The following is a 25434-nucleotide window of genomic DNA, read 5'->3' as shown; positions in this document are numbered from 1 at the left end:
ATTTTCCACGTTAGCATTCATTTCTCGCTATGGGAGAAAAGGATTTGTATACCGAAATGCTTCACGGTCACTCTGACTAAGTGCGAAAGTGTGATAAAAGCAGAGCAGATATTTTCAGAGCTCCAACTCCCTCAGGATATCATTGACTTAATCAATGTTGACCCGGATCAGATAAGTGACAGAATGTGGATGAATTAATTAAAAAAAATTAAATAAAATACTTAAGAATCGTTAAAGGTAACGGTCCAAGCCTGGTTGCAAAAATAAAGAACTTTGTGTGAGCTTTCTTCAACAAACAATGTATAAAGCATGAACGAACGAACGAAACAAATAAATCACTCAGACACACCGCAGACTTCTCTGTAAGCTACAAATGTCGTTTTTATTATTACTTTAAATAATGTCTAAATAAAGGGACTAAAGACATGCTCATGTGACTTCTTCCAATATCAAAAATATGGTGTGGCTTGATGTTTGCAGCAGAAATCTACCCAGGAGAGGGAAGCGTGCATCACAAGGTGAGATTGTTGAGGAGTCCACTCGTCTGAGGACCCAACTTTGAAATGAGTCCCACCGTCGCCTCGGACGGCATCGCTCGCCCAAATGAAAAAAAAAAAAAAAAAAAAAAAAAAAAAGAAAAAAAAAGAAATAGAAAAGGGGGGAGCAGTGGTTTTCAACCAATTGTCAGATTCGGAGGAGAAAAGAAAAAGTCTTTTTTTTTCTCTCTTTCTTATATAAAAACTGAAAGACCTGGATACATTTCTACTTCCCCCCATGTTTTTACTACAGAAATTAAAAAGCAAAAGACATAAAGGAACACTCAAAGGGGGCAAAAAAAAACAAAAAAACGTCTATCTCATATTCAACTCCCTTTGGTAAAAATGGTAATAAATGGTCTCGCATTTTGTCTTTTTCATGTACATACTAACTTTAGCCATTTATCACTAAAGTCCACAGTAAGCTTGGAAAGTATTACTAGCACAACAACACAGATCTGTCATAAAAAGTCTGAGACTATATACAGTGTATTTACAACATGAGCGGTATGCAGACAATCCTCCCAGAATGAGACGAGTGTGTGTGTGTGTGTGTGTGTGTGTGTGTGTGTGTGTGCGTGTGTGCGTGTGCGTGTACAAGCTGGTGTACTGGCAGAGGGCATCTTAAAAAGGTTGACTTCCAGGGCGGCAAGGATCATGTGTGTTAATAGAACTATATATAATATATATACACAACACATACACTGGAATATATGTCAGTATCTGACATTCACAAGCTATACAATTTTACAGTCTGAGACCAAACAGTGTTGTGAGGCTTATTTTTTATTTTGTTTTTCTTTCTTTCCTTGTTTGGATGCAACAGTGCTTTTCTATGTTAACCCGACCATACAGTTTGGGGCTCAGGCACAGTTTCAAATAATGCTGCCATGTGTTTTTGGAAAAGGAAATGTAACCCCCTCTTTCCGTCTAGTGATGATACATGATTGTGATTTGGCCGTAACGCAGGAATGTCGGAACCAGATCTCTCAGACGCGACTGAGCTCCCTCCAAAACTTTTTTTCTTTTTCCAATCTGGGAAACAACATTTTCCTCTTCCTAAATAAGTGCACTTGTCCATCATACTGTTTTTTTCCGGCGAATATTACAGAATTAACACTTTCGCTGTAATCCCTGTATGACGGTCGGTAAAAAGCGAAATCGAAGTTCGGGCGTGATAAAGTACAAAAAGCACCACTCTATCTCTCATAGGCTCGCTGCTTATGTCGCCAGGCTCCGTCGAACTGGCTCAAGGAAGTTTGTGACGTGGCTCCGAGTGCTGGTAAGAGCTCAGGTCTGCGACTGGAACGTGACCATTCCTAAGTTTTGGCACCAAAGGCCCTGTGGAAAAATGGGCCCAGCTAAAAACGCTGGTAAAAAAGATCTGTTATCCTGCCGCCCTGGGTGCAACACACACACGGTAGCAGCTCGCTTCGTTGTGCTCCCATGTTGGCCTTAAAAACACATTAATAAGCCCTCATCCATACCTCTAACTCCTGACTCGTTTGGCCTCAGACCAAACACCCCCAGGAGCCAATCTCCTGTCTCGTGTTTCATCACGTCGCTCCAGGCGGCTAAGGCGCCTTGCTGGGTGTGCTGTATTTGACGCGGTACTTGTTGATATTCATGAAGTGTAGGACCTCCGGGTTGCGGCTGGTGGTGCAGGGCAGCAGGCCGTCGCGTCCTTCGCCCATCAGCCACTTATTGGTCTCGGCGTTCATGTCGCGGGTGACGTGCTCTTTGACCCACGCATCCACCCAGGCCTGGAAGCGTTTGTGCAGTCGCGTGCTCACCCGCTCGTGTGACTGAGGGAAAAAAAAAAGAAAAGACAGAGGTGGTCAGTAACCTGACGGGAGCGCTCAGTTAGGGTAGAAAGGGATTTTAACACAACCACAGTAGGTCCTAAACTTCTACGTCACAGTGCTCCGATTACATAAAACAACAGTGTGACATTGTTGCTTTCTTTTTCTTTAAAAAAATAAATAAAATAAAAAAATTGAATATCAAGAACTGTTTAAGAATCGATTCCCTTCTCATGAACCCAGGAGAGGGTCAGATCAGTCAACTGGAAACAAGAAAACACGTAGTTTAGAGTGCTTTTTTTTTTTTTCACAGACCAGCACATTTAGAGCTCAATAAGTTGAAGTGGTCTTACAACACGGACCACCTCTCTTCCTTAATCTCGATTTTAACTTGATAAAAAGGCTTAAGCGTGACTTAATGACCTTTTCTCCTGCAATTATCGAAAAGGAAGGTCTGAACCGAAAGAAACAAATTGTATCAGGAAAGCACTGAAGGCATTACAGGGACACAAGGGGAAAAAAAAGAGGAAGAGTATCCATTCATCGCCGATACACCTCGCTGGGAGGAGTCCGGAAGCCATCTTGACCAGAAGTTTCCAGTCATCTCAACTGGCTGATTTCCAAGCAGAGGAACTCCTCACTCCATCCTTTAAGGTGAGCCCAGCCACCCAGGTTGTGTGTTAAAATTATTATTTTTTAAAAAAGGGCATCACGTGTCTCCTTTAACTGAACTGTGTTGTGTTGTCCAGCTTGAAAAAAGTTTGGAAAAACCTGCAGAGCTGCTTCCTGTTGAAATCAAACACATGGTTCTTATCTAGAATCACAAACCAGATTTTAGCCTAAAATGTTTTGCCACAAAGGAAAACGACTTTGCGCCCAAACAGAGCAGTTCAATGCAATCATTCCAAGGGACAAGATTCCCACTAACAGCAGCGTGGAAATACCTGGTGAGCTCGCATCAGGGCAGTGCGTCGGTACATGTAGTCCTCAGACTTAAAGACGTAGACCATCTTGTACGAGTTGAGTTTGAACATGCACTCCATCTTCTCCTTTTCCAGGGATTTCTTGCCCCCCTCGCTGACTTCCTTGTCCAGTTGCTCTCGGCCCTTCTGGTACTTCCTGATCCGCCTCAGGTTCCTGGTGGAGAACAGACAAGACAAACGTGATGAGAGCAGGCCGAATGACATCAAACAGAAATGTGCCAGGACTAACGCATCCCACTCGATCCAATCAAAGAACTCCCAAACTCTTAAAAAATGGCCTTTCACGGGGTGAAACGTATGGGACGGCAACGAGCCGAGACAGATCTGACGGGATAAAGGCCAGACGAGATCAATTACCTGGGAAGAAAAACAGGCTTCTGTGCAAGGTGCTCCCTCAGCTCGGGAGTGGTGGACTCCGGGTTTAAGTAGCGTCCAACGTAATCGGACCAACGCTGCAAACACAAATAAAAAAAAAAAAACGAATCCAGGTTTACTGCAAAGATGAGGTGCACAAATACAACTTCTGCACCAGTATTACCAAAAGGTTGGCAACAGGTCCTTACTAGTATTTCCACTCCAGCTGGAAAAGTGGACCCTCTTACTAGACAAAATGTAAAAACAACGTCACTTTGCTGTATATAAATAGCCCTACATACAGTAAACATGAAGGTAATGAAAGATGCTACTTGTGATAATGATATAGGCATTAAGTTTTATATTATATTATTATAAAACGCCAATAAAAAGGTGGGAACAGGACAAGATTCAAGGCCAAAAGTACAGAGTATTGTAACAACTTCTATCATTTTTGGCAGGTTACTATCCATCACGCAGGCTCTAAGCTATAAAAAAAAACAAAACCTATTTGTTTGTGTATTCTGGAACTGATGGTGAACGATTGACTCAACAAAGCTCTTTCCTCTCGTACCAAACCTAAGGACCGACCAGCTAAGCGTCTCACCTCCACCTCCATGGGCTCGTCCGAGTTCTCTTCCTCCGTGTCGAGCAGCTCCAATGTGAGCTGCACCTGCCCTCGGCTCCTCAAAAACATCACCTACGTGAGGGAGAAGCAGTCAGGAGGACAGTCAGAGTTGGTTTGGGTTGTTCAACAGATTTACACTAACGTTTTTATAACTCAAATCCATTTTTCTCCCCTCGTCCTGTCCAGCATTCTGGCAGCAGAATTGTAATGTGAATCCCGTTTATGCCAAACACATTTGCTTTGCCAAGGGATGCTCAAACCTGAGCTTGAGAAGCTTGAGCAGGTCACTGACACTAGAGTATATGTGCAATTTAAGCCTCAACACAGCAAAATCTTGAAATGTTCTCTCACTGGATTGGCCTTCTGCCCCCTCTAGTGGTGAAAAAAACTGGCACTACCTCTGATTTTGTATCTTTTATTTAGTTTTTACCAAACTAGAGAAGCTATTGTTTTGCTCAGATGCTTTTGTAATGGAGGTTTAATTCCCATTTGCACTGACTGAACCAGTTACACTTGTTACATTTTTATGGTCAAGATTGTTTTACTGTTGCACAATTATTAAATAAATGAGTAATTCAGTACATTTTTTTAAATAGGAAAGAAATGTTTAAGTCACGTCTGATGTTGCCTTGCACAAAAGAATGATCCCAGTATTTTCCACACAATGAAACTTACAAGATATAGGTAGTGAAAGAAGCAGATCGGTGCATCCATATATAAATAAAGTAAAAGCGACCCCACATCTTACACCTTAAGCTATAAGAGGGCTTTTTACAGTTAATTAACCTCAGACCCGCAAACTAGCCGGCATCTATTACAGAAATATTTCTTCCTTCGAGGCCATAACTTGGGCCATCTACTTAAACTGCAGAGGAATTAGGAAAATTAGGAAAACCGGATTCATTTTGTGAAAACTGAAGCTGAAATGTCGCACCACCTCAGATCTGGCAACACACCAGCTCAGAGATGCAGAAGTGCGCTTGGGGGGGGCTACGGTTGGCTCAGGTTGAGCAAGTTAACAATCTCACAGGTTTTTTACGGCGTGCATGTTAGTATCAGGAATATCTGCCTGGTTAATGAGTATATGATACCTGCGTTGTGCATTAGTGACAAATAGTGACAAATTTAGTGACATTAGTGAGAAATTTCAGTCAGGCTTCCGACCTCACCACAGTACAGAAACGGCTCTTATTAAAGTGTTAAATGACATAAGGTTGAACACTGACTCAGGCATGGTGTCAGTTCTGGTCCTGTTGGATCTCAGTGCTGCATTATAGCAGTATACTGTGGATCACAGTCTACTGTTTTTCAATGAAAAAAATCAAATCTATCAGGCTAAATATCAACATAAATCAGCAAAATGATAAAATGACACAAACCTTAAAACCATCTAGGAATCAATCAACTATGATGTCAGAATTCAATACAGTTGACCAAAAAACCATAGAAGAAACAGTCCAGCATCTTAAACCATCGACATCCTGTCTTGACACAATGCCATCTGACTTCTTTAAAACTATTGTAAGCTCTGTCCAAACAGATTTGCAGCAAATAATAAACTGCTCACTTCAATCAGGCACGTTTCCTAAACCCTTAAAATTAGCTGCCATCAAGCCACTCCTAAAAAAGACAACATTGGATGCTTCCATTTTAACCAACTACAGACCCATCTCAAATCTTCCTTTTATAGCCAAGATTGTTGAGAAAGTGGTTTTTAATCAACTCAGTAACTTCTTGAACTCCAGTGGACTCCTTGACAAATTTCAGTCAGGCTTCCGACCTCACCACAGTACAGAAACGGCTCTTATTAAAGTGTTAAATGACATAAGGTTGAACACTGACTCAGGCAAGGTGTCAGTTCTGGTATTGTTGGATCTCAGTGCTGCATTTGACACTGTGGATCACAGTCTACTGCTGAACAGGTTGGAAACCTGGGCAGGACTCAGCGGGACATTTCTAGAATGGTTCAGGTCCTACTTGGAGGAGCGGAGTTATTTTGTGACTATTAGAAGTAATCAATCTGATCGAGTGGCTATGACATGTGGAGTTCCTCAGGGGTCAGTTCTTGGACCCCTTCTGTTCACTCTATACATGCTGCCTCTGGGTCAAATTCTGAAGAACTCTAAAGTCAACTACCACAGCTATGCAGATGACACACAGATATGTCTGGCACTGTCTCCAGATGACTGCAGTCCTATAGTCATTGTGCGACTGCTTAGAGCAAGTCAAAAAGTGGATGAACCAAAATGTCCTTCAGTTAAATCAAGAAAAAACTGAGGTCATTGTGTTTAAATTGCTTATTTTTTCTGTTCTTTTAAATGCCTTGTCTTTATGTAAAGCACATTGAGTTGCCTGTGGTATGAAATGCACTATATAAATAAAGATGCCTTGCCTAGTGATTTCACGTGTAAGCAGTTAGCTTCAGGTAATCCAAACTCTGCTCTGTTAGTGTGGCTGAGCTGAACCGGGATCTATCAATAAGGGGTCTCGTGCAGAAAGCCCCACTCTTTCCTTATGATTTTGACAGCAAATTTTATTTCCTTGACGACTCTTTTGATCATTCATATTTGGCTGAGCGCTTCATTATGCATTTGCCTTTGAAGTGATCAACTCAGAACACAGATCCATCTCTGCTCTGAAAAAAGCTACAATAATTAAATCCTGGGCTTCACATTCTCAGACAGAAAAAGGGGAAAAGACATGGAACATTCCTTTTTAGTTGTCCGTGATGACCTTTTTTTTCCATTTAAAAAAAAAAAAAAAGGGGGGGGGGGGGATTGACTGCAAGTTTTAAGCATTCGTCTTCATAACTGCCACCGAGCTGACGGCACACGTGTCTGTAACACGTTCCCTCGCCGCACTCTTTGTTCCAATCGATGCCATGTTCTGATATTTAGTGAGATAAGAGGTACATTCTTCTTTACCTGCTTTCGTGAACTCTTCTGACAAAGAAATCTTTAAATACAGCTCTCTGTTAACAAGCCTGATGCACAGTGCAGCTTGCGTTTTACTCACGAGTTTTCCTGTTTTCACAGCAGAGGAGAGTCATTACCAGCAAACAGATTTAGAAATCACCAGTTAGTGAAAGGTGCGATTCTGCTCTCTGCAGCAAATTAACTCTGACATTTGGATCACGTGACGTGACCACTCCTGCAGGCTTGTGGAAAATCACTTTCAAGTACCTCTCCTGAACTTTAAATGAACTCATCCCCTGTAATCGCCTCTCTACAGACCTTTTCCAGCGACCTTAAATCTCGCACTCTTACCTTGAAGCAGTTCTCGTCAGACATGAGCTGCTCGGCTTTCCGCTGGTAGATTGCTTCTGCGGGGCTCCTCGACGACTGCGTGGACATGGCTCCTCCGCCGGCGCCGTTGGCGCTCTCCGCCAGGTAGAGCTCCGTCACCTGGACGCAGATCTCGTCGCTCACTATGTGCTGAAGCTGAAGGGGTGAGAGAGAGAGAGAGAGACAACAGTGGCGGCTGACTGCTGAGCAGCTGACACGAGGACAACTCCCGCAAACGCGTGAACGGATGAATACCTGCCGGACGATGCTTTGGATGAGCTTGTCCATCGTGAAGGCCGTGTAAGCGTGGATGGTGAACATTTCCCTCAGAGAGTCCTCATACTGGGAAGCCTCGACGTTTCCGTCCAGCAAGTTCCGAACCATCTCCAAGAAGGCAGAGTAGTAGTCTTCCACCTCGATCTCCACTGGAGAGCAGAAACATTTGACAAATTTGAAGAAATATTTGAAAACAGGTCAATAAAACCTTTCAGTTTCTGTAGGCAGAACCGGAGCGTTTATCATGTAAAAGGTACAGCAAGCGCATGCTTTCCGCGGTGGTCTGTTGCTACTCACTGGGCTCCTTCAGTCTCAGCTGGACGGCTGGATTGTCATTCTTCTCCTTCTTGAGCCCCAGGACTTCCCTCTCCCAGTCGCGCTCCCTCACCTCCTCTTCGATCTGCCGCTCCGCCTGCCCGTACAGCCGCAGCAGACGCGAGCACAGCGTCTGGTGAAGCCGCAGGAAGATGTACCAGTTGTTGTTGACGTAGAAATGGTTGTAGGCGTCGTCGCAGCCGCGCAGCTTCTGCGCCGCCGTGCTGCCGAACAGCAGCTTGGACTTGGAGGGGCTCCGGCTGCCGGGGACGCCGTTGTGCTTTTTGGAGGCTCCCTCCTCCAGCTCCAACTCCTCCTCCTCTTCCTCCTCCTCCTCTTCCTCCTCCACGTCCGAGAGCTCGCCTCGCTGAGAGAACAGCATGTCGGGAATGAAGTGGTAGATGATTTGTTTGATCTTGTATTTGTCCTCCTTCTGAATGCTGGTTTGCCGCTTCACGTGGTGGATAATGAGCGCCGCTGCGTCCTCCAGAATCTGGCTGTCTTCATAGGCCAGAGTCAGGTGGGGGCCCACGGGCGGGGCGGCGCTCTCCTCGGACGCCTGCTCCTGGCGCTGAGAGGAAGAAAAGTTGATGTCAGCACGTTGGATTCAATGAATGTGTATATGAATATTTACACACATTTGTTCCCCCGCAATGCTGTCTACACCAATAAAAGCCCTCCATCCTGATTAAAGCTGGCAACGTCCAACCAGATTACAGATGTGCAGGAAAAGGCAGTACCTCATCGTAGATGCTTTCGATTTCGTTTAACAAGGACTTGGATCGAAGCACTTTGGTGTCATTCTGTTTGAAGTTGATGCCCTGATGGTCCAGAGATTTGAGGTAATACTTCTCGTTCTGCTCCCTCCAGATCTTGTTGAAACCTCGCTGGGCTTCCCGCCACTCGTCCTCCTTCGTCTTTAATCTGGTTTGAAAGAGGAGACAAAGTCGAGTGATCGGCTCACAGACAGACCTGCGACAGACACCCTAAACTGTAAACAGCGACTTTTCCCACGCCGCTGTGTGCAGCTCTTCTCCGGTCCGTCTCCGTTTTGGTCACTGGAACCAGGGGCGAGAAAGAGAGGACCGCTTTTAACTGGTCGAGCATTCCCAGCCTTTTACATCTGTGATATGTTCAGAGAATATAAACCTAGCACTCAGGTCAGCTGGTCCAGTCCAGAGTCCAGGCTAAACATGGAGAAGCAGCATTTAGCTGTTATGCTGCAAACAAGTGGAACAAACTGCCAGTGGAGATTAAACTTTCACCAAATGTAGACATTTTTAAATCCAGGTTAAAAACATTTCTTTTCTCATGTGTATGCCTGAAATCTGCACGATATCTTTTAATTTATCTGGACTGTTGCTTGTTTTTAAATTCATTTGAATTATTTTATTTGTTTCTCTTTATATTCTTTTGTGTATTTTTAATGCTTCTTACACTCCCTGCTGCAATGCTTTTATTTTATGTAAAGCACTTTGAATTGTTTTGTACATGAAATGTAACCTGACTCACGTCATCTGGCTGTGTTCACCAACTACACGCGGGGGCGTTCCCTTTCCTCACACAACCATCTGAGGAGCCTGGGAGTCATATGTGTTTCGTCCGATTAGAAAATAATGAGAGCCAATCATTAATCGCCGGGTGGGACTTTGGATGAATGGGCGGCGTTATGGCCATCCATTCATGCTCCAGAGGGCGGGAGTCAGGTAAGCTCTGAGCTACGTCACGGGTTGAGTCATTGGGAGTGGCTGAAGTGGCGTGTCAGTCAAGATGACGGACAGATTCTTCATCCAATCACATGCACGAGTTTTAGAAAAAATAGGTTGTACCACAGGAATAAATGCAACATTCAAACAGATGTTCACCAAGACGAAAGAAGTTATATCAGAGCAAGAAAACCTCCATCTCGGATCTGTTCGGTTACGCTCCAACACACAAAAAAAAAAAAAACAAACCCTCAGGACCGTCAGGGTGGAACGACTTCATTTGCCTAATTTCCCCTTCACGCTTACCTTTTTAACACGATGGGGACAGAAACTGCAGGGTTTTTCTTCAGGCCGTCGATGATGTCTGGGGCTTTGTCTCCGTATATCCTCTGGATGGCCTTGCGGTGTATTACCTCCGAGGAGCCACCCAGCGTGTTGTCCAAGCGAAACTTTGCCTGTTCCTCCGCCGACATGCGGGACAACTTCCGCTGTACCGCCTCCAGGACTCTGATGGTGGCCAGGTTGGTCTCCAGCACAACATCCAACTGAGAGGGGGAAACACAAACGCTTTATCGTCTTCTCGTTTGTTGTTTGCCACCATTTTCCCTTTATATTCATTTAACAAAAAACGCGGCCTCAATTACAGGAAAAAATAAATAATAATAATAATAATTAGCAATTCTTTTTTTAATAATAAGAAAGATGTGATGTTTGGAGCCAGGATGCAAATCACTGGCATATATTCTGGGATTGTCCAGTCATAAGACATTTCTGGTTAGAGATACACAAAACATTGGAAAGTACATTTAATGTGAAAATACCTTTCCAGTTTTGCATTTTTATTTTAGGAAAAGATGATTTTCACCCAGGGCACTTCAACAATTACTTATTTGGTGTTTGTAAAAAAAAAAAAAAAAACATCACCAGGCACTGGCTGCTTCCTGACTCCCCCACAATAGAGGAATGGAAGGATATAGTTAATGAAGTATACTTAATGGAAAAAATTACTTTTTCACTTCACCTACAAATGAACAGATTTGTTAAAGGATAAGACCGGTTTTTTGACATTGGGCCCTTTATTTCACATTATAACATGATGTTCTACTCACCCCTGCTTGTTGTTGAACATTTGGAGCTGTTCCGAAGATATTCGCGAGGCGTCTGGCTGCTCTCTTGAGATATTCGGCCATGAAACGGTTTCCTATGGGCAAGCTTATACAGGCACAAACTATGCTGTTTATAATTTATTAATTACTCTACACTAGCACTGATAACGTGGAGGTGCGTCGCTTACTTAAAAAAATCCGGGTTATTGTAATTTTGATTTTATTGTCGTAAAGTGGGTGTTACTGACGTCCTCGTCGTGCTACTGCCACAGACAGCCCACAGACCTGCTGCCTATTTATTCATTCGGCTAAAATTCAAAATTAGTAACCCGGATTTTTTTAAGTAAGCGACGCACCTCCACGTTATCAGTGCTAGTGTACAGTAATTAATAAATTATAAACAGCATAGTTTGTGCCTGTATGAGCTTGCCCATAGGAAACCGTTTCATGGCCGAATATCTCAAGAGAGCAGCCAGACGCCTCGCGAATATCTTCGGAACAGCTCCAAATGACCAACAACAAGCAGGGGTGAGTAGAACATCATGCTATAATGTGAAATCAAGGGCCCAATGTAAAAAAACCGGTCTTATCCTTTAAGTTGTGGTCAGAATGGGTCTCCTATGTACAACAGTCACAGCCAGATTTCGTGGAGTTAACAAATTGATAGATTTGGTTTTTGTGGTGGTGTTTTGTCTTTTTGTTTGTTTTCTTTCTTTCTTTCTTTCTTTCTTTCTTTCTTTCTTTAACTCTTGGGATTTATTTGTTTTGTTTCAGTTTTTCTCATAATCTGACACACAGCTCTACTGTCTAAGGAAAAGGTTGCTCGGTCTCCTGTTTATTTTATTTAATACTTTATTTAATTGTTTAAAGATGCCCAGATGTTGATGTCCCAACATACCATGTACATTTTGTTACATCCCTCTGTTCTTTTTATTTTAATAAAAAAAAAAAAAAAAAAAAAAAAAAAAAAGAAAGATGTGATGTTTATCATATCTACTCATGATGAGATGACACATGCTTTATGATCCTGCTCACCTCAAAGCGCTCATCCTCACACCTGTAGATGTGCTCCTCATACTGAGTCTTCTTGGAGCTGACAAACGTGGAGTCCTCGGACCACGAGGGAAAGGACACCCAGGTGTCATTCAAGACCTGGAATAAACAACGAGTCAGATTCCAGCGGTGGACAGTGATCAATATGGAGGTGGACGCACACAGTCTGCTCTCCTCTCACCTCTTTACAAAGAGGAGTTCTGCCAGTACACTTGGGCTGCTGGTAGCTTTTGGGCAGAGCTCTGTAACTGGAGCCTAGTCTCTTACAGGAAGCATAATCGATCTCCATGGCGATGCCCTCGGTGGCCCGCTCCTTAGGGTATGTTTCGATGTGGGACATTTCCCGATACCCCAGGAAGTTTTTGAACCAGTTGAACAGCTCTGGGAATTTTCTGTAAAGAAAAAAAAGAAAAGAAAGAAAAGAGGTTGAGGTACGCCGTTGGCTGCGGAAACAATCTGATGTCACCTGCTCAAGAGACGACGGGGTTACTCACCCCAAAAAGGGCAGGACCAGCTGCACCAGTTCAGCCCTGGAGATCACCTCCTGGTTGAAGATGACCAGGCAGCGCAAGAAGTTGTCGTAGGCCTCCGCACTTCGCAAGGCTTTGCGCACCTAAGACAGGTTCAACAAGTTGAAATACACTCCGCGTGCAGGTCTTTAACTCGGGCACATGCCTGTTGGGGTCCCCCTCGGCTAAAAATCAAGTTACTCCTTTTGTCAATATTATTGTAGGATGTTTTCTGTAACCGTTATGAGATTATATATCGTGGGCAAAATCAGACATCAATACTATGGCTGTGAATTTCTGATTTGAATCAACCAATGAAACGAGACGCTAGGAACAAGTTAGCCGGGGGCTAGCTGCCCTTAGGATCAGTCCCGGCTGAGCAGGCGGGCTAAAATATGGGCGGAGCCAGATCTGCACGTTGTTGCTGTTCTGAGAAAAAACAGGGTAAAAAACAAAAACAAAAACAAACAACTCACCTTCTCAAAGAACAGAGATTCTGTGCCGACTGCGTGCTTGCTGGGGTCTCCCGAGGAATCTTTCAAATTCAGTAACTTCGGCTTCTTCTGCAGCAAACCGCAACACAAAGAAAGGAAGATGAAAAAATACAAACCGCTGACCTGTGAGAGGTGGACACAAAAAGGAGGCAGGGGGCTGACTGCAGCTCCAGAGGTAGACGTGCACAAACCTTGATGGGGGGAGTGGACCCTGGAGTGGGATGGCGACGGATCTGGCAGCCGTTCTGATTGGGCCTCTGCTTGTTGTTGAGCTGCAGCTTTTTGGTGGTGACACCGTGGTCGTGGTCGGCCTTCTCAGCTGTGGTCTTACTCAACAGCTGGAGGGGATACAAAACAGTGATTAGAACAAGCCTACGTAGGTCTGTACACACAGATAAACAAGACCACGACCGCATTCAAACAAACCGACTGGTGCTAGGCCTTTCATGATAACAACATTTTGGACGATAAATTGTTGCGATAAGCGACAATATTGTCGTTCTGAGATCATTTTCATCTAATACAATGATAACGGTATAATAATACAGGTACACCTTTTCAAAGAGAAATAAACTTTTATTTTTAAAGAATATCTGTCAAATGCTTGCAGCATTTCGACGATGCTAAAGGGCAGCTTCTCTTTAGCAATGAAGCGAACCGCACTGTCTGTGATTGTAATCCATTTCGCACTGTCCTGACGCCTCCTCTCACCACTGAACTGTTGGCATCAGGGAGAAACTGCCCAAACTCCGAGAGCAGGTCCTCCTGGTTCTTGAAGAGCCTGGCCACCTGAGCGTACACTTCCTGTTCCGTCAGAGCCGGTGTGTAGTTCCCTCCGGCCTCCTTCGCGTTGCGCTGCTCCTTCTGTAGCAAGCAAATACAAGATGCAGAGAAATGAAGAACTCCCCTCACCCTAACGTTACTGCCAGACATTTTTTTCTGGCAGGAAGGAAGCTGCAAATATGCTTCAGAGGCATCACTTCAGAGTCAGAAAAGGACTTATTGCCAAGTAATTTTTACATCACGAGGAATTTGGCCTGGTCTGTTTGGTGCCATAAAAACAAAAAAATCTAATAATAATAATCAAATAAAGTTATAAAATGTAAAATAGTAAATATATAAGTACAAAGTACTTGAAGGTTTGTGAGGACCTGGTATGTGTGGAGAATCTCCAGGAAGGCTTTGTAGATGTCTGGCTGGCCCTGGAAACGGTTCTTGATCTTGTTGACATAGTTGATGGCGTGGTTGAACTCCACCGGCTGGTTGTTCTGCATGGGCGGGCCGGCGGGGGTCCCGCTGAGCGGCGGGTGGAGCTGCACGGGTGGCGACCGAGGAGAGGTGTACGCGGGGATGGACGGATTGCTCTGGCTGCTCGGTGTCAGCGCCTGGGGCTGAGGAGGCTGGAACATGAAACACGTACAGCACGATAAGTACATTACACTTGATTTTGTTGTTCCCCCAGCCAGGCTACGGAGATGAGAACAACAACATCGTGGCCCGTGCTCATCAGTCTGCCCCCCCCCCCTCACCTTGCTCATCTTAGCAGGGGTGGGCAGCGTGAGAAGGGGCGGAGCTGTGGTGGTTGCGGCAGACGGGAGCTGGGCCGGATGCTGGGGAGCTGCCCCCGTTATGGGGATGTTCTGGACTGAAATGCCGTGGGGGGTGATGTGGTGGATCTGACCGGGTGTCGTCACGTTGACTAAGTCGTTAGTCTGGACCTCGATCTTGTAGCCCGGAGGAAGGAAAGTGTTGAAGCCCATGATGAGGTCGGGGTGGCCTTTGAAGAGCTGCGACACTCTGCTGATGACACCGGGAGTGTCGATGCTGAAAACACCAAAAACAAGAGAGATGAATCTAAACCCTGCTACAACCTGCGCGGGTCAACTTGTTAGAGGTTTTCTCTATGAAAACAGCCGCCTCACCTCTGGGACTTGAACTCTTTCATTATATCTAAAAAGTCATTGTAGACCTGAGGCTGGTTGCCAAACTGCAGCTTCACTTGATCCAAGTAAGACAAAGCGTCCTCCACCTAATGAAGAGAGCAGAGGGAGTCGTTTAGCTATGATAACAGGGTGCAGGATAACTTTACGCCACTGGAAATCTCCCATCGTGTCCACTTATAAGGAGTGGATAGAGGTTCTAAGCTCAAAGGCAAGCTATGAGCGTGTCACCTATAGAGTGGCTGGGAGGGAAGATCTATTTAATGAAGTATGGGGCCCATTCCCAGCCCAACTGCTGGATATGTAAAGATGACTCTACCTACCTCTGCATATATATATATATATATATATATATATATTTCCAGGTACAGGATATGTATGCTATGTAGACTTCCTAGGGTGTTGTGTTTTTGTTTTTTTTGTTTTGTTGATCTAGGTTTTGTGTTGTAAGTCTGGCTTGATGTGTATGTTGTTGCTGGACGGTAGTTTTGTTTTTTTGTTTTATTTATCTTGTTTGTTTGTAAAGAAAAAAAAAAGACAGGGAAGATACTGAAAAAGAATACATTGTTTGGTATTCCTACCATGTAACTGTAATAATGTAACAGTTAGTTTTTTGCATCTGTCTGAAAAAACAAAAAACAAAACAAAAAAAACAAAAAAAAAGAGAGCAGAGGGTCGGGTCAACTTTATCTTCGGATTGGTTCAAATCCTCCCTCCGGCAGCAGAGCTCCGATTCAGATATTAAAAAATAAAAAAACGTTCTAAGCTGTTTCTCACTCGCGCCCTGCAGCCCCCGAAATATTACTGACAATGTTTCAGAGGGGCTGCACATGCAAACGCCCCAACAGTCCCGTCCTGACTTTTTTTTTTTTTTTTTAATCACTTTCTGGTTAGAACTCTCGAAAATCAGGGGCGGTCTGTGGCGTAGTGGGTACAGCAGCCGCCCCATGTACAGAGGCTATAGTCCTCGTGCAGCTGGCCCCGGTTCGAATCCCGCATCGGACGGCCCTTTGCTGCATGTTATTCCTCTCTCTCTGCCCCTTGCTTCCTGTCTCTCTTCACTGTCCTATAATAAAGGCATAAAAAGCCCCAAAAAATATATTAAAAAAAACAAACAAACAAACAAAAAAAACTCTCGAAAATCAGCGAGTGCGTCGATGTTTTAATATGGCAAGCAAGTGTGTGTGCCGACCGAAGCTGCTTCACGCAATCTATCTGCTGACCTGAAGGCTGCTTTCTATTCTCTCTCATCCACATAGTTTCTCGGATTTACGTGGATTAACGGGCATAAAGTATCAATTTTGAACCATTGAATTCAAGGGATTTTTCCTTCTTTCGTCGGGTCTGATTGGCACAGAAATGATCATTTCATGCCATGTCTGCGCTATCTTTGGAATTTTTTTTCGTGGATGAGACGAAGGAAAAGGGAACAAACGATGTGTGACAGGACGCCGGTGACAAAGTTCCCGAACTTAAAACTGGTTTGTTTGCTCAGTTTTGACACAACACCGGTTCATCCCATGAGTTCTGTGCCTTGTGGCTTCACAAAAAAAAAATCAAAACAGAAAACACTGCTCTGAAAAAAAGAGTGAAAAAGCAGTCGAACGACCCTACGAAAACCTAGAAAACTGTTAATTAAGACGAGCTGAAGAGGAAAATCTGGCTGATTGGAAGCAAAATATTAACTGGCTCAAGACTGTATGTGCTTAAAAAAAATATAACGATTTACCAAAAAGCTCTAATAACATATTTATATGAATTTCCCTGCTTTGGCACTAAATACCTGCGACATTTCTTAATAAAAATGTATATATTCGACACGTGGGCTAACAAACCTTAAGCCTCTGGAACTGCTGGTGGCCTTGTGCAGAGGCTTGTTGTGGAGCTGCTGTGTGGCTGTGCCCTGACATCACTGGGGGCCCGTGGGACTGAACTGCTGGGCTATGATGGTGGGACCCCGCATGGACGGCTGGGCCCGGAGTGTGTCCGTGCCCGCCACTGTTCTGGGCCACGGTGGGGACCTGGGAAAACAGTGATGTTTCATTCAATTTATCAGAGTTTTGGCACTGCAACAATGTTAAAAAAAATAAATAAATCACAACTTAGGGTGCGTCTCAAGTAGTTGAGAGATGTATTCTTAAAAATATAAGACACAAAGCTTCAGTCTCCATATCTGACAACCAGACCGACAGGGTGTACAGCAAAGACCGAGATGGGGGCGTCTAATGACGTAAACTGCGGTTTTACCTTGATTTAACACGAAAAAAGTGAGAAGCATAGAGACAAAAAGGGTGCATGTACCTGGTATCCCTGCGGGACGGTGTACTGAACGCCGGCTGTGGGCTGCATGTTGTCAGACACGGCTTCATACACAGCAGGAGCTGGAGCAGGGGCCAGGACACGATGCTGGAAAGCCTCGGCGTTGCCCGCAAGGCGCCGCTGCTGGGACGCAAAACCCGTTTCCTGATCCTCCAGACGCCGCTTCATTATGAACTCATACTCGGGAGAGCTGCGAGACCTGGGAATAAAGAGCGACATATGGACTCTGTTTGAGACTGACCGACAAATGGACGAGTTCCATCAGCCCCTTAATTTCATTTCGTCACTTTAAAAGGAACATACGGCAATGTCCTTTTACTTCTACTGTGAAGTTATGGACACGCACAGTCCCGGCTACCCAGTTTCGGAGTTCGGTTGAGACAGAAATTGACCACACGGTCTCTGACCTCCAAAGCTGACATCAGACTTAAATCTGCATGTACCACGGTGGTGTATCTTCAAGTGCCCGATTAAACCTTTGTTTGAACTTGCTGACGTTTGTGAGCCTCAAACCCACGACTCAACCCTGCTGCTTATGTATCAAGAGTGCATTATGGAGCAATCCTGAGAATCAGTATGAATGGTACTGGATGAGAAAAAAAAAAACATTCTGCAAAAACACTTATTTTAGGATATTCAATCTAATGTGTCTCGGCTTAATACGTCAAAGCCACAATTTCCCCCTAATTTCTGTCTCTTAAACTCGGAGATCACTCGTTGTTAAAGCGTTGGATGGGGTATGCATCTTCCATGGATTAAAATGGTAACATGTACTGAATGTGCAACATGCAGTCTCCGCAGCCAATGAAACACAGGCAGCCTACGTCACCGGTGCAACAAACAGGTGCTGCGGGAACGTGGAACTCCCGTCTGCCATTCACAACTTCTTCCAGACAGCAACAACTTACAGACATTTGAATGAACGGTGTTCTCATAAAACAAAGCTAGAAGCCCGAGCGCTGAGAATAAAAGAAAGAAAAAAAAAACGTTTCACAATCCCGAACGTGTCAAAGTGACAGACTGAAGCGGTCGTGTGCAGCTAACGATCTGGCGACGGTGGAGCTCCACGGAGCCGTTGACCAACAATGTGTCGCTCCGTACACCCCGCAGCCGCAGAAAGCCGGCCCGCTGCATTTAGATAAACCGACTTCACTCTCGGCGGTAACGGCATCGTCGCATACGGGTGAAACCGCCAACTTCTGCACGCTAACAGCCCGCAACACCAGTTCACCATTCCGTTTGTGGCCTAGCAACACAAGCATCGACCTCGAGTTACGGCGCGACGCTTTCCATACGCCCGCCATTTAGAGCGTGGCGCAGGAGTTCAGCAAATTCCACTCAGTTTCTTTCAGGTAAGAAAGAAAATGATCTGACTTTCTGATCGTCTCCCTGTACACCGTGCATTAAGCATATTACACTGTTTATTTTCATAACTTCACCAAAAAGTAGTTTCGTCGCCGGGGTCCCGAGCTGCCAGTTAGCTGCTAGCTAATGTAAACAACATGGGTAGACCGACGCGGAGCACCATCCAGGGCTAAGAGGGAAGCACATGCAGGTGACCATTAGCGATCTGGTTCGCTGATGTTAAAACAGTTCATAACTACCACGAATCAACTCTCTGTTTGTTAGACTACTCGTACTCGGTCTGTCTATGAGTGAATGACATGTACGAAGACGCCGATCCCCTGTGTGTTGTACTTAAAAACGTCTGCTAACGTTAGGTAGCTAACTAGCTAGTTGCATTAGCTTACTGAATGAACTCACCCCTCTCCCAAACAGCAAGCCGAAGTTCGCAGATGATAATTTGATAATCCGTTATATGTAGTTTAACCGCCACGCCTCTGACCAGAAAATACGCGAATGCAACGTATATGTGAAAAGCAACTTGTCAGTGGCGTGTGACTTAAAATAAACAATTCAAGCAGTGGCTGCAAAGTGAAAATCTCCCCCAGAGAGGAAAACAATCTCCGTCGGTTAGCTGTAGAGGTAGGCGGGGCTCTCTCAAATATGCCCGCCCCATGACGCACGCTATTGGTCAGTTCATTCAGAGGGTCCGTACGGAGGCGGGGCGATCATTTCTGTTGTGAATTTGAGCTGTCAATCACGGATTTCTGCACAGTTGCCGAGCACACCCCTCTGTACTTAACTTGAAGCGCGACAATGCCTCGACTGAATGGAGTCTCGGATGCATTACAAGTGGGGGGAATTGAGTCGTTTCTCCGTCATTGTTGCTTTTCTAGCCTTAAACATGGTGAATAATGTTTTTATGTGGATTAAACAAAAACATCTCTTCGTTTTTATGCGGAAAAGTTTTAACAGAAACCTCGTGGATGCTATAAAACGGAACGTTTCCAAATGGCAACTTTTATTTTAGTGTTTTGTATTTTTTGTTGCTTGAAAGTCTATCAGGTGAAGCTCAAGATGCTTCTGCTGCCTTTAAAATGGACTAAAACACAACGTACATTCATCATAATGTTCACTGGACAGTTATTCCATGGATGAACACTGAATAATGTTTTTTAAAAAAAAGGCTTTCCCGGGATTAAGGTCGTGCCTGGTTATTGACCGTAGTATAATAATAATACCAGTCAAATGTTGTGTGTGCGTGTATACGGCATATTTGTGATCCATTGCTCTATTTACAGGTGGTGAGCCAGTCACAGGTTGACAGCTCTCAGACCACAACTGCATCTTGGCTCAGACCAGACCAGACCGCAAAGCCTAATTCTTTTAGCAATCTATACACAACTGTGTCCACAGCCGCATTGAGGTGCGTATCATTATGAGCTGTTTTGTTTTGCAGAAGGCCGTTTGTCAGTTTCTAATAGTTACAACTGAGTGACTGGGGTCTGATTTTGCTCAGAGGTTGAGGCGGTCCGGATTATGATTCTCTCTCTCTCTGTTTAAATAAGACAACTTTATGGTTAATTAACACAAAATGTAAACTTCTCTCTTGAGCGTCTCGAGTAAGAATGCACGAAGGACACACAAGTTAGACGAGTCATAAAATCTGCTTAAATGAGTTAAAAGAGATATATAAGATTAAATATATTATTTGAAGCCCTCTTTATATATGCTACAACTTGATTTTAAGTTTTACTTTGTAATTTTTATCATTTTTTTTTTAAAGATTTTCCTCGGGACTGACAGCAGACCCCCACCGCCGCTGTCACAACCCTGCAATTTCCCACTGAATCTCACAAAGTGATCCATCCATCCATCCATCCATCCATCCTGCACTGAAACCAATCCATATAATTGGTTACTTCCTGGAGTCTGTTGACACGTGACTTTGTGAGGAGGGAGTCTGCCTTTGCCCTCTCAGGCCCCTCCCACGAATCTATTAGGGAGACGCCGCAGCCAATCGGAGCGCAGAGTCGTCATTACAAATCCCCAAAAAGGTGGAACTTCCAAAATAAACCATCGCCCACGACAGGCGGAGCTGCAACACTCAGCCCGGGATTCCTCCTTCTAACCCAGGCAGAGGAATCAGCAGCGACCGTAGGCTGCAGCGCACACATACACTCCTCTGTCCCGGGTGGCTTCTCCCCACATTATGCGTGTCCGTTGTGAGAAGAAACCAGAACTAAACCGAACACTCTGAATTCTCTAAACGTACAATAAACGAGTATTAACTGTCTGGTTTCTATGTCGTTTCCCAAGTTTCGTGTAAACGCGTGAAACAAAACGCACTGCGGGCTGTGGAAACACCCCCCCGCCACCGCTGCCACCCATCGACACGGAGCAACTAGCCCTCGCGCTGCACGTCGCTCGACTCTCGTCTGTACACTTGAAACAAAAGGCTCCGCGGCACCAAACCGCCTCCACTGGCGGCTGAAGCTTTACACGAGCTCCGGTGGACGCAGAGGAGCGGGGCCTCGGCGGCGAGCTCGGCGTCTTTTTAATGGGCGGCAAGAGCCGAGCCAGTTGCCCTTATTAAACAATGCCAAAGTCAAACGAAACGGGAACTACGGCGCCGCTGCACGCGAACATCTGCACGGCTGAGCCGCGCCATTCTCCGCTTTCCAGTGAAGAACGCAGCCCCATTTCCCACCTCCACCGGAGAGCACAGCCGCGCTTTTAACGGGTGATATTCTTTGTTTACTTGAGTAGTCGGGGGGTGGCAAAATGTCTAACCTGTCTCACCACAACAACCCCTCCTCCCACCACCGCCAGCCCCACCGATCCATTCGCAAACAAGCGTTGCATTCTCCCACTACACTGCAGGCAGCGGGGCTCCTCGGATGGTCCCCCTACAACCCCGGGAGATTGTTTACGAGCCGACATAATGACGTGCTGCGGATCTGGCCGTCTACCACGTTATGTTTTTACCTATTCAACTGCCGTTTACGAGCATTAAAAAGCCCCCCCTTTTTCAAATATTCTACGACCACAAGCTGCGTGACTGACCACGAACCCCCCCAAAATCAGCGCACAGCAGTTTTAGCCACAATAGTCTTGGTATTATTTAGTTTAAGCAGCTGTTACATACCCAGAAAAAGAGTCCTTACTCCGGATTCGTGTTTGTAACAAAATAGTTGGAGACGCCCCCCTCCGCTGGCATTGGCGCATACCACAGCCGACGTCACTTTATTTTGAATATGACCCGCTAAAACCGAGGCAGCACCACCACCATCACCACCCACTGCAGGCCGAGCTGCTCCACCAGCTCGGTCTGCAACGGGCACAACATGCCGCACAAACCTCCATCTTACTGGTTGTTAGTTTTTTTTTTTTTTGGAAAGTTATTGGTGCATGGGTGAAAAGCAAAGAGGCACAAGTATTTATTTTTTTCCCCCTCAAGTTTACTAGTTGACATATTTGAGAGTATTCAAGCACTCCCAAAGCCAAGCTGGGTAAAGATAAAGCACCAGCAACGGTAATACGGGGATATATTCATTAGATTCAGACTGCTGGAAGGAGCCATTTTAGTACCTTTTCCCCCCGTAATGTTGCACATCATGCCGCACCTGATGATTTTATCATCAAAACTCGGTTCGAGTCCCGCATCGGACGGCCCTTTGCTACATGTTGTCCCCCCTCTCTCTGCCCCCTGCTTCCTGTCTCTCTGCACTGTCCTATTTAATAAAGGCATAAAGCCCCCCCCCCAAAAAAAAAATATATATCTGGCGAAAGACACGCACAATTTATAATCCATCAAGAAAAGCGAGCATTAACGGATTAAAACCAAAGAATAGGTGGAACATCAACTAGATGTTCTACTAGTTAAACTGGGAACAGGTCAGTAAACTGAGTCATTCCCATGAACCGGTAAACATCAGATATGCAAATATATGAACATTGATAAACCTGGATCGAAATTTCTTTTTCAGTGTAGTCCATTTCTTTAGTTGAATCTGTGATAAATACCACTGACAACACAGTTTAACATACACGAATGTGTATTTCTGCACCAACCAGGCGGTTCGCAAGGAGCTGAATTAGCTGAAAACTTGGCCATCTCAGTGTTGTGTGTCATCAGAAACGGTCTCCATGGAAGGGTGGCTGTCAAGAAGAGATTCTCAAGGAAGGGAAACGGGGAGAAAAGGCCGTCAGAAAATCAGTGGCAACGGGTCGTATGGAGGGATGAATCCTCCCCAGAGCCCGGAGCTCAACATTACCGAAGCAGTGTGGGATCATGTTGGCAGAGAACAGAGCTAGTATAGTTGCCGACGCATAGCAAAACATTCTTTGTAGTTCAAAATATTTGTTTTCTTTTTTCTTTTTTTTTTTGGGAATATTTAGGGTTCAAATGGTTTGAAGATCATTCATTTCAGTTTCTTTTCAATGTTCCAATTTTCTCAAAAATTCTCATTGCATGCTCACAGACTTTAGGGAGACCTGCACATTTTTTAAATTAAAAAAAACAAAACATCACCAGAATGGATCAAACATCTGACCGTGTTCGTGTCGACTCACTTTGTTGTAAGTCGTAACTGAGTACTTAAATGGCAAGGCAAGGCATCTTTATTTATACAGCGCATTTCATACCACAGGCAACTCAATGTGCTTTACATAAAGACAAGGCATTTAAAAGATAAAAAATAAAACACAGTTAAAAGCAATCAAAGAAGAGGGGGAAAAATAAAAATATAAAAATTAATCATTAATTAATTAATTTAAAAGTGGAGAGTGCAGATAAAATACTTTCAGGTGTCATATGCACAGCTAAATAGAACTGTTTTCAGCCTGGATTTAAACATTGTCAGAGTTGAGGCCTGTCTCACATCTTCTGGAAGACTGTTCCAGATTTTAGGAGCATCAAACTGAAACGCAGCCTCACCTTGTTTAGTCCTGACTCTGGGCACCAGCAGGAGACCCCTCCCTGAGGTTCTCAGAGCCCGAGTTGGTTCATATGGCTCTAACATGTCAGAGATGTACTTTGGCGCTTCACCATGAAGAGACTTGTACACAAGCAGAGCTGTTTTAAAATCTATTCTCTGAGCGACAGGAAGCCAGTGCAGAGACCTGAGCACTGGACTAATATGGTCGTATTTCCTGGTTCTAGTCAGGACTCGAGCAGCAGCGTTCTGGATGTACTGCAGCTGTCTTACAGCCCGCTTAGAGAGCCCAGTGAGCAGGCCGTTACAGTAGTCTAACCTGCTGGAGACAAACGCATGGATCAGTCTTTCTAAATCACGTCTCTCTCGTCGTGTCCTTTTGATTGCATGTTTTCCTGCCTGCAGGAGAGGCTGATTAGAGGCTTCCTTGATATCATTGTTATTCGGAAACTTTTCACGGACCGAATCGGCCTTGGCGAGTTTTTCAGCTGCAGAAAAAGCAGAGAAAAGCAACCATTCGCCCCAAGGCCATCAGACTACACCCGAAAAACTGAGAAAAGCATTGTTAAGAAATAAATAAAGGAGACAAAAAATGTCCACGAGCTGCCGAATTCAGCTCCCAGCACGCATTACAGCGCTCATCACTTTGTTGATTACAAAGCTGGCAAACCCCACCGCCTTTCTAAAGTCAGTGTACGCAGCAGTTCAGAAGTAGTGCAACCACTAGGTTCTATTTTAGGAGCCAAGTAGTTCTTTTAGACGTTGAGCTGTCAGCTCAAGTGACAGGTAATCATTACCTAGACTTGTATTCAGACAGGAGCAGTGTTTAGGCTGGATTCACTGCAGTGGGATTGGATGGTTTAAAAACTGGTTTCATGTCACATGCAGAGTTTTTTTTTTTTGGAATAAGTAACTCAAAAATACAATGTAGTGACCAATGAAGCGCCGCCCCCTTCCTTCCAATAAGTGCCATGAGCCTTTTGTCTGTTTATGATCAACTTTAGTTAAAGCAGCAGCCACCAAAATAGAGAGCCCAGGCGTGTGCCATCGTTTTTCTTCAATGTAAAATCTCACCTTTTAGGAGGATCCACAAGGTTCTTGTTGGATCTTAATAAGGTAAGGAAGGAAGCCGCTATCGGCCATCTTTAAAGCCGACGTGTTTTCCTGCATGAACGTCATGAACTTGCACAGCCGCTGGTGGAGAGCATCTTTTTTACGAAGCTGGTTGCAGGTTTTTGGGTCTTCGGGCCATCTTCAACCGAAAAAGGTTCAGACTAGGGCTGGGCAACGATTCAAATTTTTAATCTAATTAATCACATGATTTCCCTGATTGATCACGATTAATCACATTTTTACGCAAAATCCATAAATGAATTCAAAAGTAGTGTATAGCTTTTAGCATTTGGTTTTATTTGAAATGTGCTGCCATATGAATGAAAGTGCCATAACATTTGTTGTGCAAACACACTTTTAACATCAGCATCTTTCTGTAGTTTTTATGTAGAAGCCTCGCTCCACTGTCCGTTTCCTTGAATGACTTGCTGCTATCAGTTGTGTGTTTTGCCTTTAAGTGATATTTTAGACTGGAACTACTACGCTGAGAAGACAATTCAACTTGGCAGTGTTTACAGATGACTTTGGTTCTGTCGACTCGGCCGTCTGGAAGAACTTTAAAATGAATATGGCCGAGTAATAGTTCCGTACCCTTCTCCATGTTTGGTGGATCCGCCAATTACTTTCTTTTCCGGTTCCACAAAATAACAGACTTTTTATTTTGTAAAAGTCCGTTATTTTTGTAACAGACTTTCTGTCTCTCTGAACTTTCCTATCCATTAAAGGCACAAAAGC

General features: G+C 44.5%; 1 protein-coding gene and 1 long non-coding RNA gene across 3 annotated transcripts; one reads left to right on the top strand and one right to left on the bottom strand.

Annotated features, from left to right (window-relative positions):
- Positions 1-356: 356 nt before the first annotated feature.
- On the bottom strand, positions 357-21826 carry sin3aa (SIN3 transcription regulator family member Aa). Of its 2 annotated transcripts, none has more exons than XM_075470375.1 (21): positions 21798-21826; positions 17288-17504; positions 16822-17007; positions 14969-15075; positions 14576-14870; positions 14198-14446; positions 13758-13910; positions 13238-13384; positions 13029-13115; positions 12538-12656; positions 12225-12435; positions 12026-12142; positions 10191-10429; positions 8919-9102; positions 8161-8749; positions 7843-8012; positions 7570-7743; positions 4283-4375; positions 3679-3773; positions 3283-3475; positions 357-2341 (listed from the first exon to the last, which is right to left on the bottom strand). In XM_075470375.1, the coding sequence occupies exons 2-21, from the start codon at positions 17471-17473 to the stop codon at positions 2111-2113; spliced, it is 3825 nt and encodes a 1274-aa protein (XP_075326490.1). In that variant the 5' UTR covers positions 17474-17504; positions 21798-21826; the 3' UTR covers positions 357-2110. The 2 variants fall into 2 exon arrangements, with proteins under 2 accessions (XP_075326490.1, XP_075326489.1); XM_075470374.1 differs by lacking the exon at positions 21798-21826 and adding an exon at positions 19070-19484.
- LOC142384266 (uncharacterized) lies at positions 18081-24295 on the top strand. Its single transcript, XR_012770046.1, has 3 exons — positions 18081-18657; positions 19951-20075; positions 20436-24295. It is a non-coding gene; the product is annotated as an uncharacterized LOC142384266 (long non-coding RNA).
- The last annotated feature ends 1139 nt before the right edge of the window (positions 24296-25434 follow it).

Source organism: Odontesthes bonariensis, chromosome 7 (assembly GCF_027942865.1).
Source record: "Odontesthes bonariensis isolate fOdoBon6 chromosome 7, fOdoBon6.hap1, whole genome shotgun sequence".
Classification (NCBI taxonomy): Eukaryota; Metazoa; Chordata; class Actinopteri; order Atheriniformes; family Atherinopsidae; genus Odontesthes; species Odontesthes bonariensis.
The sequence above is the reverse complement of the archived record's forward strand: the minus strand, read 5'-3'. Positions and strand labels throughout refer to the sequence as shown.